Source organism: Stegostoma tigrinum, chromosome 12, assembly GCF_030684315.1.
Source record: "Stegostoma tigrinum isolate sSteTig4 chromosome 12, sSteTig4.hap1, whole genome shotgun sequence".
Lineage (NCBI taxonomy): Eukaryota > Metazoa > Chordata > Chondrichthyes > Orectolobiformes > Stegostomatidae > Stegostoma > Stegostoma tigrinum.
Genome location: NC_081365.1, coordinates 28,228,150 through 28,244,977, shown reverse-complemented (window position 1 = coordinate 28,244,977; position 16,828 = coordinate 28,228,150). Strand labels below are relative to the sequence as shown.

The following is a 16,828-nucleotide window of genomic DNA, read 5'->3' as shown; positions in this document are numbered from 1 at the left end:
TCCATCTCAGTCCAGTCCAGAGTTCAGAGGTCAGACCTGTGGGCCCGCAAAAGCATTCAGGGCAATTGCGTACTGTCAGGCAGGAAGCTGCAAGCACTTTGCACAGAAGTCTGGTCAGTGCTGCATGCTAGTTATTCCTGGAAGTAAGTCAGAGGTCTCAGGTAAATATAGTCCTGGGGGTCTGTCCATCAAATTTCCAGAAGGGTCCAAGGAGGATCTGCAGAGGCAGATAGGGAATCATTATTAGAAGGGGTGGACAAGTCAAAACTCAGGAGGCGTGCAAAAATTGGGAAGGGAGTTCCAGGATGTTGTCCTAGTTTCAAAGAGAGGGGGCACCTGACCTCCTGCCTCCAGACGCCTTTAAAATTCCTCCCTCAATAACAATGCAGTGAACCCAGGTTTGTTTCAAGATAAATTGTCCATTAATCCATTGCTTTGAATGTAAAGAAGCTATTTTCCCTCATCAGCTTGCAGACATAACTCCATGGGCATGGTATTTCACAAATGATATAAGGCAGCCTTCTGTCACGTAAACGATTCTTGTGCCATTGTGGTCAACTCTGTATTAAGTTCAGTTGTGGGTCAGGAATCCCAATCTGACATGGCAGGTTCTACCACATTTCTTGCAGAGATGAAGTGTACAATTTAATGGCCCCTGCTTTATCTTAACTCTCTCTTGGCCAGGTAAACTTTTTATTTCTATCGAACTTTTCCAATGCCCTTCCAAACAGTCAACCTCCAGAGCTCATGACCATCAGTGATTGTCAATCTGTGGTGTTAATGTTAATATTCACCATCTTGATGTCAACTGTCCCCGTAGTGAAGGTGTGGATACCCCAGAATGTCATGCCTCCGTGACAAGTATAGTCTACAGACTGTGTGCGGTCTCTGATGCACATTCTTTAGCAATGAGTATACTGAGAGTAATCTGATGGCACTTGCACATTTCAAGGCACAATTATTTCACAAATAAACTTCTACTATTTTAATAAGTTCCTCATATTATTTTGTATCCAGGTCACTTATAAAAACACAAGGAAGAATGGCAAAATAAAACAAAAGGTTATCGGACATTATAAACATGCTCTTTTCCAGCAAATCAAGCACTTTCCAAACATTTTACTTGCTCAAGGGAGAGAAATAATCATAAAATAGCAAATCGAGAATTTGTAAAGTTCTTCTGCATGTTAGAAAGTAATTCAGAATTTGCTCTGTCATATTGACCTAGAAGAACTGACACTCCAAAGACCAAGTTCCCACCCAATCCCTACAGCTCTGCATTTCTGATGGCTAACCCATCTCGCCTGCGCATCCCTGAAAACTAAAGGTAATTTAGCATAGCCAATCCACCTAACTTGCACATCTTTGGGCTGCAGGAGCAAACTTGAGCACCCAGCAGAAACCACAGAGACAAGAGGAGAACGTGTAAACTCTGCTCATATAGTCGCCTGAGAGCAGAATTGAACCCAGGTCCCTGGCACTGTGAGGCAGCAGTGCTAACCACTGAGCCACTGTGCCATGCAATGCCATGCACTGAGTGAAGTACAAATTACAATTTGCAACATTCAAAAGCAAATCATTACAAACCAAGGTGTTGCTCCTATGGAATCCAACTGAGCTGCAAAAATTATTTTCAGGTTTTTATTACAGTCTAGTAACAACACAAATAGGCCATCGCCTCCCAACAAATGGAACATTGCCAAATGTTCCAACACCCATTTAGAGTGAGTAAAGAGCACATCTTGTTTACTCCTCTTGAGAACTTTGAGGATTTAGAAAGCCTTAATGTAGTTGGAAAAATAAGTACTGCGCTGATTCCGTGGCTGTTGTTTCTCTCATAACGACATGGTGGCTCAGTGATTAGTACGGCTGTCTCACGGTGCTAGGGACCTGGGTTCAATCCCACTTTAGGTGACTGTCCGCATGGAGTTTGCATGTTCTCCTTGTGTCTGCGTGGGTTTCCTCTGGGTGCTCTGATTTCCTCCCACAGTCCAAAGATGTGCAGGCTAGGTGGATTGGCCATGCTAAAGTGCCCATGGGGTTCAGAGATGTATAGGTTAGGTGTGTTAACCATGGGAAATGTAGGGTTATGTGAAAGGTATGGGGTTGGGACTGGGTGGGACGCTTTTCAGAGGGTTGGTGTGGACTTGTTGGGCCGAATGGCCTGTTTCCACACTGTAGGGATTCTGTGATTCTCTGAAGTTCAAGCTTTTAAGTCTACACTTATAGCCCAAAGTCCTACTCATTACTGCATAATCATCCAGATGCTTACTTAAAGTGGTTAATCAACACAGCAATAACCCTTTTTGATAAGTGTTCATAACATTCATCATTTTGTGGCATGAGAAAAGTCAGATTTCAGTGTGTGAATCTTACATTTATATCTTCGAGTGGTGCATTTTTATGTTCTAGTTCTGTACAAGATAAATTAATAGTTTATAGTTAAGTTGGTTAAGCCTTTCATCATTTTGAGCTGAATCATTTTTTATTCAATCTTCATTACTATGATGGAAAACAACTTGAGTTGCAAGTGCTTTTGCTTGTAACTTACAACAACAATGCATTTAGGTAATGCATTTTATATTAAACAGGGAGAGCACAGTATCAGGAAAAGAAAATGTATTTAATATGTGGATAGTGGGGCAAGTATTGCCAATGAATTGTAGGAATACCAATACTGAAAAACATTGCACCAGAAAATTCACCAGCATTCATAAGGCTACAAAATTGTTCAAAACTTGGTAATAATGATCTTTCCTGATCAGTTCTAAGTCGATGGTGGCTCAGTGGTTAGTGCCGGTGCCTCACGGTGCCTGTGACCTGGGTTCAGTACCAGCCTCGGGTGACTATCTGTGTGGAGTTTGCACCTTCTCTCCATGTCTGCATAGGTTTCCTCTGGGTGCTCTGCTTTCCTCCCACAGTCCAAAGGTGTGCAGATTAGATGGATTGGCCATGCTAAATTGCCCATAGTGTCTGGGGATGTGCAGGCTATGTGGGTTAGTGATAGGTAAAGCAGGGTTACAGGTATATAGCAGGGAGGTGGGTCTGGACAGGATGCTCTTCGGAGAGTCAGTGTGGACTGAATGGCCTACTTCCACACTGTTGGGATTCTATAAATGGAGAGATTTTTACAATTTCGTACAAGTCACACTACTTTCCTAATGTGTTCTTGTGATCCATAAATCTTCCTACATTGAGAATAATTTTTCTCTCATGGATATTGACTATTTGGGACAGTTCATCTTTCTGATTTATGTGGGTCTGGCATCCAAATCACAACATGCATATTTTTGCCAAGAATGCAGTTCAAGATAATGGGAACTATTCAGAATGGGTAATGTCTGGCAATTTGTAAAGTTTTTCTGTATCTCAAATCAGGAAAGCAGCAAACCATGTTGCAGAACAGTCGAACTTGCAGCAAGCCTCAACCTCAACTTAAATAATGTCAGTCAGAACAATTGGTCCATAATGTACATACTTAACCTGCAGTGCAATTGCTACATTCTAATCATCAACTCTTAAAATTCATACAGGCGGATTTTGTGATGCGCAAACTAATGCAGCTGAAAAATTCTGAAGAAAATCACTCAAGGGAAAACAGGAAGTTCTGGCAGTCAAAAATACATTAATTTTATTTTTGAAAAGTAGAATCTACAGAAACAGATACCCACTTGAACAGAGCAGATCATATTAAAGGTACAACATGTCCATTTTACCAGATAAGGCAGCACATGCAATATAATGTAAACGCAATAGGCTTTGTGATACTTGGCTCTAAAGCAAAGCCTCAGTGAAAGGAAAACATCTGATAGAGGGGTGACACTGGCTTTAATCAGAATGAGTATGTGAGATACATCAAACTGAAGCCTGAGGAAACACATTGCTTCCTTACACTTAGGTGCTAAGCACAGAAGCATGGCGGAACAAGTAACTGTCAGGTAAACTGTTAGCTTTAGTCACTACGTCACCCCACAAACCTCACAACATCAATCACACTGCCTGAACACTGATGCAACCAAACAGGAATGTCTGATTCACCAGGACCGACCCACTATAATCTCTTCAAAAAGCCTAGAATGTCTTTGAAATGTTTCACTGAAAAAGGAATTAGTTTATGGAGTCTATGTCCCACCAAATGAAAAATGAGGTTAACTCAAGTTTAATGCGCCACATTAAGAAACAGTTTATTCTAACTTATAAGAATAACTTAAATAAATATTTGATTTGTTTCTTAAATCTTTTTAAACGTGCGCAAGGAAACACAATGCACTGAAATATACATATATGGTATTGAATTTGGTTTTCACATGTTACCAAAAATAGAAATAAAACAATATAGCCCATAAACAACCATGGGCATTTATAGCTGCTACACTGAAACCAATACATCTATGACAAGAGATAATGGGAACTGCAGATGCTGGAGAATCCCAGATAACAAAGTGTAGAGCTGGAAGAACACAGCAGGCCAAGCAGCATCTTAGGAGCACAAAAGCTGATGTTTCGGGCCTAGACCCTTCATCAGAAAAGGGGGATGGGGAGAGGGTTCTGAAATGAATTGGGAGAGAGGTGGAGGCAGATTGAAGATGGATAGAGGAGAGGAGACAGAGAGACAAGTTAAAGGGGCGGGGATGGATCCAGTAGAGGTGAGTGTAGGTGGGGAGGTAGGGAGGGGGACAGGTCAAAGGGGTTGGATAAGGTTAGTAAGTAGGAAATGGGGGTGCAGCTTGAGGTGGCAGGAGGGGATAGGTGAGAGGAAGAACAGGTCAGGGAGGTGGGGACGAGCTGGGCTGGTTTTGGGATGCAGTAGGGGGCAGGAGATTTTGAAGCTTGTGACATCCACATTGATACCATTGGGCTGCTGGGTTCCCAAGTGGAATATGAGTTGCTGTTCCTGCAACCTTCGGGTGGCATCATTGTGGCACTGCAGGAGGCCCAGGATGGACATGTTGTCTAAGGAATGGGAGGGGGAGTTGAAATGGTTCGCAACTGGGAGGTGCAGTTGTTTACTGCAAACCGAGCGTAGGTGTTCTGCAAAGTGGTCCCCAAGCCTCTGCTTGGTTTCCCCACTGTACAGAAGGCCATAATGGGTACTGCGGATGCAGTATACCACATTGGCGGATGTGCAGGTGAACATCTTCTTGATGTGGAAAGTCTTCTTGGGGCCTGGAATGGGGGTGAGGGAGGAGGTATGGGGGGCAGGTATAGCACTTCCTGCGGTTGCAGGGGAAAGTGCCGGGGGTGGTGGGGTTGTAGGGGAGTGTGGAGTGTACAAGGGAGTCACGGAGAGAGCGGTCCCTCTGGAAAGCAGACAAGGGTGGGGATGGAAAAATGTCTTTGGTGGTGGGGTCGGATTGTAGATGGCGGAAGTGTCGGAGGATGACGCGTTGGATTTGGAGGTTGGTGAGGGGGATTCTCTTTTGGTGGTTAATGCGGGGACGGGATGTGAAGGGTGAGTTGCGGGACTCTTTTGGTGGTTATTCCTCTCCCTACCTCCCCACCTACACTCACCTCTACTGGCTCCATCCCTACCTCTTTAGCTTGTCTGTCTCCTCTCCACTTATCTTCTCCTCTATCCACCTTCGATCTGCTTCCCCTGCTCTCCTAATTCATTTTAGAACCCTCTCGCTCTCCCCCTTTTCTGATGAAGGGTCTAGGCCCGAAATGTTAGCTTTTGTGGTCCTAAGATGCTGCTTGGCCTGTTGTGTTCATGCAGCTCTACACTGTCATCTATGACAAGAAACTGTGTAAGGGGTTTAACGCACTGATGGACATTCCTAACATTTGTGGCAGTATTGTGGAATATAGAAATAGGAATAGGAAGAGTAACAGGCCATTCAGCCCCTTGACTCTGTCTTGCTATTCTATGAGATCATGGGTGATCACGCCTGAAGTTGATATACCTGCTTTTGGCCCATATCCCTAAATTCCTTTGCTTAACAAAAGATTCATCTATCTCAGATTTAAAATTACCAATTATCTAGCACCTACTGTATTTATGGAAGATAGTTCTAAACCTCTTTCATCCATTTTGTGTAGAAGAGCTTCCTAATATCTCTCCTGAATGGTTTGGCCCCAATTTTTACATTATCCGCTCCTAGTTCATAGAATCATAGAATCCCTGGTACAAGCTATTCAGCCCCACAAGTCCACACCACCTCTCCAAAGAGCATCCCACCCAGACTCACACACCTATCTTCTCCCTGTAGCCCTGCACTTTCCACAGCTAATCCACATAAACTACAAATCCCTGGATACTACGGACAATTTAGTACAGCCAACCCACCTAACCTCTGTACCTTTGGGCATCTAGAATCTCCAACCAATGGAAATAGTTTATCTTTTTTTTTAACTTTGTGTTTTTTAACTTGTAAATGGCAATCAGATCACCCCTTAATCTTGCACATGCAAGTGAAAACAGACATAATTTGTATAGTTTCTCCTCATAATTTAACCACTGAAGTCCAGGTATCATTCTTGTAAAGGAAAATGCATCCATCCTAGATGGTGCCTATATCCGTTCACAGTATTTCTAGCAGGGTATAACCAGGATTTTGTACAGGTACAACATAATTTCTGTGTCCTTATACTCCAGTCCTCTAGACATAACAGCCAGCATTCCATCAGCGACCTTGACTGGTTTCTGTGCCTGTTCGTGGCACCTGATCTATGCAAAGATCTATGCAACTGAAACATCAAGTCTCTTTGAACATCCACTGTATTTAACGTCGTACAATCTAGAAAGTACCCTAGTCTATCCCTCTTCGGTCCAAAACAGATAACTTTACACTGAAGTCCATCTGCTACAGTTTTGCCCATTCACCTAGTCTATCAATTTCCTTTTGTAATTTAACATTATCATCCACATGATCTACAATGCCACCTAACTTTATGTCCTCAGCAAGTTTTGATATATGGATTTCTATGCCATTCAAATCGTTAATAAATAACATGAATAATTGAAGCCCTGGTGGGACATCATGACTCCCATCCTTCCAATTTAAGTACTTACCCATTATCTCTATTTTCTGTTCTTTGTCTCTCAACCAATTTCCCAGGCATGTCAGTAATTTACCCTCAATTCTGTGGGCCACCAATGTGTGGTCACCGACTCCTTTTCTAATTTACATGGTTGGTGAAAGAGCACTTAATAGGTATACGGCAGGTGAACACAAGCAGAATTAGAGTTGTACCTCTGCTGCCTGTTTAACCAGGTCTTTGGAAACCCGGTTGTTTCCCTCACCCTGGAAGATTCGTCAGGCACAACTGACTGTGATCCCAGTGGAAGTAGGTTATTTACCTTGTTGGGTCCACTGCAGCATTCATAAGATCAGAGGTGAACTGATAATCCTCAACTCCATATTCCATTACCCTTTAATGCTTGATCCCATGAATGACTAGAAATCTGTCTATCTCAGCCGTGAATATACTTAATGGATCTGTCTGTATATCCCTCTGTGGTAAAGAACTGCATAGATTCACTATCCTCCGAGGGAAAATATTCTCCCCATTGCTGTCTTAAATAGGCCACTCCTTACTCTAATAATATTCCCTCAGGTTCTAATCTCTCTCACAAGAGCAAACAACCTCTTTGTGTCTGCCCTGACAAGTGCCATAAAAATCTGGCATGTTTCAATAAGGTCTCCTTGCAATCTTCTAAACTCTCCAATGAGCAGAGCCCAAACTACTCAACCTTTACTTCAAGGAAAATCCCTCCATACCAGGAATCAACACAGTTAACCTTCTCTGGAATGCTTCCAAAGCCTCTAAAGCTTTACTTGAATAAAAGAGGCTATATCTGTTCACAATATATCAGCAGTGATCTGACAATTTTAGGTTCAGCAAGACCTCCCTATTTTTGTTCTTTATTCCTATTAAAATAAAGGCCAACTTTCCACTTGCCTTCCTTATTACCCACTGAACTGGGGGACAAAGAACCTGTGCTGCAGTTTTCTGCAGTCTTTCCACATAAAGTCAGCTCCTCTACTCTTTCCTCCAAAGTGCAAAACCTCACATTTTCCCACATTATATTTCATCTACAAAGTTTCTGCTTACTCACATAACCTGTCTATATTTTTCTGCAGATTGCTTGCAACATCCTCACCACTTATCTTTCCACCCATTTCTATGTTATCCCCAAACTTAGCAATGGTGCATTCACAGTTTTCCAACACGTTGAGACTTTTCCCATAACTTAAGGACCCTTGGAAGATTCATAACAGTGCTCCATTACCTCTGCATCTACCTCCTTTAAAATCCTAGAAGGCAATCCATCAGGTTTAGGCTTTGGTCTCAATATTTCCCCTGGTATTTTTCCTTAGTGATTGTTAATTATTTCCCTCCCCTCAGCTCCACTTTAGCCCCTTGATTAGTTAACACTTTTTGAATGCTGTTAGTGTTATCTGCTACGAAGACTGATGGAGAATATTTGTTCAATTCTTCTGGCATTTCATGGTTCCCTATTATTAGTTCCCCAGCCTTGATCTCTAAGGTGTTCACTGTTGCCTTTTCTTCCTTTTCATATATTTAAAGAAACTCTTACTGTCAGTTCTTATGTTACTTGCTAGCTCACCTTCATAATTTATTTTCTCTCTCTTTTTATCTTTAAAAATTACTTGGATATGCACTTGAATAACCACAACCTATAGAGCTTCTCAGATCAAGAGCTGGAAAGAGGGATTAGGTTGTCAAGTTTTCCATCTGGCACAGACAACGATGGGCCGAATGGCTTACTTCTGTCATGTAAGTTTTCTCTGCCTCTTTTACTAAAATTACTTTTGTGGGGGCATTGGAGAGAAACTTGCATTGCCAGTTTGAAAAGGAAACAAATCTTTGAGTGCAGCAACATGAATACAAACTTCCAAGGATCCTTAATTTAAAAGTTGTGGATGGGGGCTAGTGGGATGGAAGAAGCATTGTTTTGACTGGATCGTACCAGGTTTCAGCTAAACTCCAGTCACACAATACAAGAAAAATAATTTCCTTTTCCTGTTTTGAAAATAATCTGAATTCAATTTTCATACTCCACATTTTATTTAGCTAGTTTAATAATATTAACCAACAGAAAGAAAATGTAAAATAAGTAGTGACGGATGTGCTTGAAAGCATATATGCGGTCTGCTAACAAGAAGATGGGTAAGGCTGAGAGGAGCCTATCATAAGATATGGAACTTGCCAGTTCTTCACATTAGTAATGTGGTGAGAAGTCTACAAGTCATGGTAGAATTTCACAAGTTCCTGAGTTCATTGAAATGTTATCCAAAATATATGAGCTAACACAGACTAACTGGTGCCATTTTTTTTGCAAATGAGGGATGCTGGTCTGTCATTAAGTGAAAGTTATAGATGGTTAGTGCTGAAAATGTATGATGTGGTTTCTAATGTCATATGTTCTACAAACAGAGTCCTGGGTCATGTAGGCAGGAAATCCATTTTGTAATTTTTGAGGTACTGAGTTTACAAAATTACATTAAATTAAACAGATGAAAGAAAGGCACAAAGCGTCAAACATCTTTTATTTGTGTACCAAGAAAGCAGAATAACTCATTGCTATTCATTTAAGTTTCCCATGGAAAGAAAGCAGCATTCATCAACTAATTATAGTTGAGAAACGAAACTATAACAGTTGTTTATAGGATGAATGCATGTTCCTCAAAGTTATTGTCACTCTGTTACCAACTCTTGTCCCCCTTATTCCCTCCTCAAATACCAGAGAGTAAAACTTGTAAAACACGACTGTTCTTTATTCATATTAACAGCATTAAGCTTTTGATAACTTGAAACCAAGAGCTTGTAAATAAGAAAAGGAGAACAAACAGCTACTTGAGGGCACCCTTTATCCAAGTCCTAAACAAGTAAAGGCTCACATACTCTAAAGTTCACTATCAGTCATTTCACTGAGTTTCATTGCAGAGGCAGCCTTTGTATCTCATGAAAGTAATAAACGAGTGCTATTTCACCAGGCCCGAAACGTCAGCTTTTGTGCTCCTGAGATGCTGCTTGGCCTGCTGTGTTCGTCCAGCCTCACATTTTATTATCTTGCTATTTCACCGTGGTCATTTATACAGCCCTCTACTACTCTCCGTACAGATATTGAGGGACCTAACTGCTTTCAGCATTTCCTTTTTGTTTCAGGCATCAGAAATCTGCATCAGGTGAAGTTTAGCACAAAAGATACGACAATTTGTTATATTTGATTCTCTAAAGAGGATGCAGCAGCTGCTGTAAATTTGCTGTATCACTGCCTTTTTCGCTCTTGTGCAGTAAATTTCTTTAGCTAAGTCATAATCATGTGGAGTATATTCCAGATCAGAGACAGTAATGGGTCATCCATGAGATGTTGCGTGTGATGCATTTTTGAAGGTCAAGTACAGGTGGAAATTGTCAAGTACAGGTGGAAATTATACAGTGAATGGCAGGACCCTTAGGAGTATTGATATGCAGAGGGATCTGAGTGTGCAGGTCCACAGGTCACTGAAGGTGGCAGCACAGGTAGTTAAAAGGCCTCTTGCATGCTTGCCTTCATTGAAAGGGGTATTGAGTATAAGGATAGACAAGTTATGCAGCAGCTTTATAGAACCATAGTTAGGCCACACATGGAATATTGCTACCATTGTGGTCACCAAACTATTAGAAGGATGCGGATGCTTTGGAGAGGGTACAGAAAAGGTTTACCGAGATGTTACCTCGTTTGGAAGCTTTCAGCTGTGAAGTAAGGTTGGATAGGCTGTGTTTGTTTTTACTGGAACATACGAGGTTGAGGCACGGCCTGATACAAGTTTATAAGATTGTGAATGGCATGAATAAAGTGAAAATTATGAAGCTTTTCCCCCAGGGTGGAGGAGTCAACTATGAGGGGTCACAGATTTAAGGGCATGGGGTGGTGGAGGAGCAGTGGGGTGTTAAAAAAATGTTGGAGGCAAGTTTTTCACACACAGGCTGGTGAGTGCCTGGAATGTGTCACCAGAGGAGGGGGTGGAAGCAGATCAATAGCAGCATTCGAAAAGCACCAGGACAAATACATGAATAGGAAGGGAATAGAGGGATATGGATCCTGCAAGTGAAAACAGTATTAGTATGGAAGGGCAAAATGTGTCAGCACAGGCTTGGATGGCTGAAAGACCTGTTCTTATGCTGCATTTTCCTTGTTCTTATATTTGACAAAGGAAGCTATTTGGAATTAAAAACACAAAACGTAGTACATATTCCAGCCATGCTGCACTCGAGGCATGGAACATCAGGAAAGGTCACAACAATCCTTCTGTAGAAAATGATTTGGCCATTGGGGGATTAATGAAAGTCCAAGCCAGAGGATTTAGAACAAAATAAAAAGTTGAAATCAACGCAGAGACAGCAGCCTTTCAAGCGCCTTTGGTGTTTCTTTAAGTTAAATCTTCATGAGATGTCAGCAATGTGAAACAATTACAGGAGGTCATTTTTGCACTTGTAGGAAGTGCACATGATATTCAATATTTCAACGTTAACCTTCAATGTACGTTTGAAGTAAGGATTGTCATGAAGTTTTAATAATATACCCTTTCTCAAAATATTTTTAGCAAATAACTGACATGCATTAGTCTCTTTATCCTGCTCTCCTAGCAGTAAAAGCACAACATTAAGAACAATTCAGGTAGTGGTAATCGTACCTAGTAATCCAGAGGCACAAATTCTGGGGAAATGAGCGTAAATCCCATTTTGGCAGTTTGTAATTAAATTCAGTTAAGTCAATAAATTTGGACTCACAAGCTGGTATTAAAAATTGACTACACATCTCCTGAGTTGTTGTAAGAACTGATTTGCACATGTGCGCCAGTGGAGGATCTTGTTATTCTTAGCCGATCTGGCTTACATGTGATTCTTAACTGCCCTCTGAAATGGCTGAGCAAGCCACTAAAGTAATTCACCAGACACATTCTCAAGGGCAATTAAAGACAAACAATAAATGCTGTACTTTTCAGGAAAACCCACATCCCACGACTTAAACCGGGGTGAGGGAAAGAAAGAGAACCATGGACTTCAAGACAGAATTCACTCTTTTTTTTTTCTTACACCATCCACGCTTGAAAAAAAAATTAAAAGCTTCTTGCCATTAGCAACTTTAGATTTTTGTAGGAGGGAAGAATTATGTGTTGATGTTCTTTCAGCTCTGAATGATATTTGGCATGAAATTAGTGCTTGTATTTCAGAACCAGCTAAAAAGGAGGCTGTGGCTTGCAGTCAAGGCCATTCCTAAGCTTACCAAAATAAACACTGTAAGCTTCATTGTCTTAAGTAATAATCTACTTAGAAATGTAAAACAGTAATATGCGTGCTGAGAATCCAGCTTGATAATTTTAGACTAATTTATAAAAAGTACTGTTTCCATAAGTTTCTAGATATGAAGGGATCAATCTTGACCAATTGAGGCTATCCACCCTTCTGTTCTACTCTCCTTGACGTCACTATTGAGTCAGTCATACTTAGTTCCCAGTACTGTGAGATGTTTAGACAGTCTAGAATAAACACATTCACAAATTATTTCCAGTATAAAAATGTGGTTAAACTGTTTGAAGAGAAGTTTAAAATTGCACTGATTGGGCTTTCCAATATGACATCATTGGCACACCCCTGACAGACCTAACTCAGAAACTTTTATTTTAAGTAGAATGTTAACATCTTGTTTAAACGTGCTTGTGTTTTCAGAATTGGTAGGCCGGACCTTTTTGCCCCACATCAGGATTTCTTCACCTTCCTGTCCAGCCGCATTGAATCCTCTCAAAGATAAAGTTTTACTGACACCCATTACCTCACTCAAGTAGCTAGTAACTAATCATGTGCCTTGTCAGTAAATGTCACCAGGTTAGTTCATCGTAGGGAAATCTACTGCTATGCCGCACCCAGCATCTTCTCAGTCTATGCCATGCAGAAATTAGAGATGTGACTTTCCATATATTCTCTTTTCCCTTTGTTCCCGAGGAGACGTATCTACATCCCATAGAAAATTGTAGTGTGTTAGTATTCCAGCACATCCTAGGTGCTGTTTTTTCTTATCCACTTAGCTGCAACTGTAGCTCAGCTGCCAAACTTTCTGGCACCAGAAACAGCAGTTTGTGGATTCAAGAGTTTGAGGGTAAAAATCAAGGTTGACACTTCAATGTCAAAGTTTATTTATTTTCTCTTCAACCTATTCAGAGATGCCATTACACACTCCTGGAGCAGATGTGATTTGAACCTAGGCCTCCTGGCTCAGTGAGACACAAATGCACAGAATCCCTACAGTGTGGTAACAGGCCAAACAGCCCAACAATTCGACACCAACCCTCGAAAGAGCATCCCACCCAGTCCCAATTCCCATCCCTACCCCGTAATCTTGCATTTCCCATGACTAGTGCACCTAAGCTAAACTTCCCAGGACACTACGGGCAATTTAGCATGGCCAATCTACCTAACGAGCACATCTTTGGAATGTGGAAGGAAACTGGAGCACTTGGAGAAAACGTACAAAATCCACGCAGTCACCCGAGGCTGGATTCGAACCTGGGTCCTTGGTGCTGAGAGGTAGCAGTGCTAACCACTGCGCCACCGTGACACCCTTCATGTTACTTTTTGTTTGTATTTAACCTATTTTTCTAATCAACCTGTTCACAGATGTTATTACACATCTCTGGAACAGGTGTGACTTGAACAGGGTCCAGGGATAGGGACTCTACACCACAAAAGGGCATCAAATGAAATGTTAAACCAAAGCCCCATCATCCCCCTCAGTTGCGCAAAATAGACTCAATTGTGAACTGAAGCTATTCCTTGTGTCTTTGCCAAACACACAGGAAGTCAGTGCCTCTGAGCCAAAAGCTTTGGGTTCAAGTCCTACGCCAGGACCTGAAAGCTGGATCATTGACTATATTGAAGGCTGACTTATACATATTTATGATTGACAAGGGAGTCAAGAGTTAATATGGTCAGTCAGAAAACTGGAGTTAAGGCTACAACTAAAGGAACTCTGATCTTACTGAATAGTACAGTAAGATTGAGGGGATGGATATTCCACCATTCCTCCTATTTATTATGTTATTATCTTATGGTCTTATCTGCAGAACTACAGGAACCAAAAGATAACCATTAAGATTGAGAACCCCAGCACTAACATTACAAAACCACCTTACCAGAATAGGTCATTCTTTGTCTGCTGGGATGGCTCAGACTCAAAATGCGAGTTGAAAGTTGGAGTAACGATAGAGGTGAGCCTCTGTTATCAGGGATACAAAAATGAGGACAGAGAGTGTGGAAAACGTGATACCCAAGAAAATATTAAAAGAGAAAGACAAACCAGTAGAACTCATTTAAAAAATCTTGTACCTAAGTGTATGCAGTATTTGGAGTAAAGTTGATGAGCTGATGGCACAAATAGAGAAAAATGGGTACAACCTGGTGTGGCTTACTGAAACGTGGTGACAGGAAGATCAGGACTGGGAGTTGAATATACAACAATATTCAATATTTTAAAAGGAAAGGCAAGAGAGGCGGAATTACTTTCTTGGTTAAGGATGATATCAAGGCTATATTAAGAAATGATATTGGTATGAAGGACCAAAATATTGCGTCAGTCTGAGTGAAAATAAACAGCAAGGCTGAAACCCCTTGGCAGAAGCAATTTTCAAGTCCCTGAACAGTACTTCCGAAGTAGGGCACAGTACAAACCAAGAAATAATGACAGCTTGTGAGAAAGGCACAAGAGTAATTACGGGTGCAAAAACAAAGTTGCTGGAAATGGTCAGCAGGTTTGGCAGCATCTGTGAAGGAGAAAACAGAGTTAACATTTCGGGTCCAATGACCCTTCCTCAGAACTCTTGGTGGCTGGGAAAATGTCAGTTTATGTCTTTTATAAAGGTATAAAAGATATTTTAGACTTTATTCTTTAGGACAGAAGAATAAGGGTTATACCCCAAACGTTAACTGCTCCTTTCCTCGAGATGCTGCCTGGCTTGCCATGTTCTTCTAGCCTCCTGTTTGTCTACCTTGGATTCCAGCATCTGCAGAATTTTTTGTCTCTGAAGAAGTTGGCCCAAGTGGACTGGTCAAAATTATTAAAGGTCAGGATAGTTTAAGAGCAATGGTAACTGTTTAGGGAAATACTGAATACTTCGGTGTCCATGTACACAGATCCTTGAAAGTTGCCACCCAGGTTGACAGGGCTGTTAAGAAGGCGTACAGTGTTTTAGCTTTTATTAATAGAGGGATTGAGTTCCGGAACCAAGAGGTTATGGTGAAGCTGTACAAAACTCTGGTGCGGCCGCACTTGGAGTATTGCATACAGTTCTGGTCACTGCAATATAAAAAGGACATGGAAGCTTTGGAAAGGGTGCAGAGGAGATTTACTAGGATGTTGCCTGGTATGGAGGGAAGGTCTTACAAGGAAAGGCTGAGGGACTTGAGGCTGTTTTCATTAGAGAGAAGAAGGTTGAGAGGTGACTTAATTGAAACATATAAAATAATCAGAGGGTTAGATAGGGTAGATAGGGAGAGCCTTTTACCTAGGATGGTGACGGCAAGCACGAGGGGGCATAGCTTTAAATTGACGGGTGAAAGATATAGGACAGATGTCAGAGGTAGTTTCTTTAATCAGAGAGTAGTAAGGGGATGGAATGCTTTGCCTGCAACAGTAGTAGATTCGCCAACTTTAGGTACATTTAAGTCGTCATTGGATAAGCATATGGACGTACATGGAATAGTGTAGGTTAGATTAGATTAGATTAGATTCCCTACAGTGTGGAAACAGGCCCTTCGGCCCAACAAGTCCACACCGCCCCTTGAAGCATCCCACCCAGACCCATCCCCCTATAACCCACACAGCTCTGAACACTACGGGCAATTTAGCATGGCCTATCCACCTAGCCTGCACATCTTTGGACTGTGGGAGGAAACCGGAGCACCCGGAGGAAACCCACGCAGACACGGGGAGAAGGTGCAATTAGAGTCCACATTCATAAAAAGGAAACAAATATTAACTCTGGCCATTCCAGACCTGATGGCAGCCATTTTCCATTTCCATTGTCCATATGTAATTCAGATGTGGATGGATGGGCTTGAGATCAGTATGACAGGTCGGCACAACATCGAGGGCCGAAGGGCCTGTACTGTGCTGTAATGTTCTATGTTCTATGTTTTCAATTAAAGTATATTCCTCAGAGGAAGAGGAATTGTGAAAAGGTGAAAGATCATCCATGGCTTACCAAGGAAGTCAAAGATAACATGAAGGCAAAGACTAGGGCATGTCATACTGCGAAAGTTAGTGGCACTCTGGAGGATTGGGAGAACTTTAAACTTCAGAAAAGAGTTATTAATAATAAAAAGAGCTAAGATGAACTATGAAAGGAGACTAGCCGAAAACATCAGCACTGATAGCAAAAGCTTCTGTAAGCAAAAAAAGGGAAGAGAATAGAGAAAGTAAATATTGGCCTTTTAAGGTGATGTAATAATTGGAAACTCAAAAATGACAAAGCAAGATTATAATTCCTTTCCAAAACCTGCAGTGACTATGAAATTATTATAATTAGGGAAAAGATGTTAAGTAAATTGATAGGATTAAAGGCAGATGGCCTGCACCTTAGAGTATCAAAGGCGGTGGCAACAGATAGTGGATGCATTAGTTACGATTTTACAACATTCCCTGCATTTTGAAAGGGTGCCCATGGGTTGGAAACATGCTAATGTGACACCCTTATTCAAAAAAGGAGAAAGAAAAACAGTGGTAAATTGTAGACCAGTCAGTTTGACCTCTGTAGTGGGTCAATCCTAAAAGTGGAGATAACTGAACACTTGGAAAAAGAAAGCTCAATTCACCAGGTCAGCA

The 16,828-nt window shown here is 41.4% G+C and overlaps 2 protein-coding genes across 7 annotated transcripts in view; one reads left to right on the top strand and one right to left on the bottom strand.

Annotated features, from left to right (window-relative positions):
• cmss1 (cms1 ribosomal small subunit homolog) overlaps positions 1–16,828 on the bottom strand; it is a 323,071-nt gene that overhangs the window by 120,245 nt on the left and 185,998 nt on the right. The gene's annotated exons all lie outside the window — the stretch shown is intronic.
• filip1l (filamin A interacting protein 1-like) overlaps positions 1–16,828 on the top strand; it is a 245,810-nt gene that overhangs the window by 55,614 nt on the left and 173,368 nt on the right. The window contains exon 1 of one of the 2 annotated variants that reach the window (XM_048540834.2): positions 8,693–8,742. The exons of the other annotated variant lie outside the window; for it this stretch is intronic. Within the exon in view, the coding sequence (XP_048396791.2) occupies positions 8,716–8,742 (27 nt within the window). The 5' untranslated portion in view covers positions 8,693–8,715. Of the gene's footprint in view, positions 1–8,692; positions 8,743–16,828 lie in introns of those variants that run through there. 2 annotated transcript variants of the gene reach the window in all.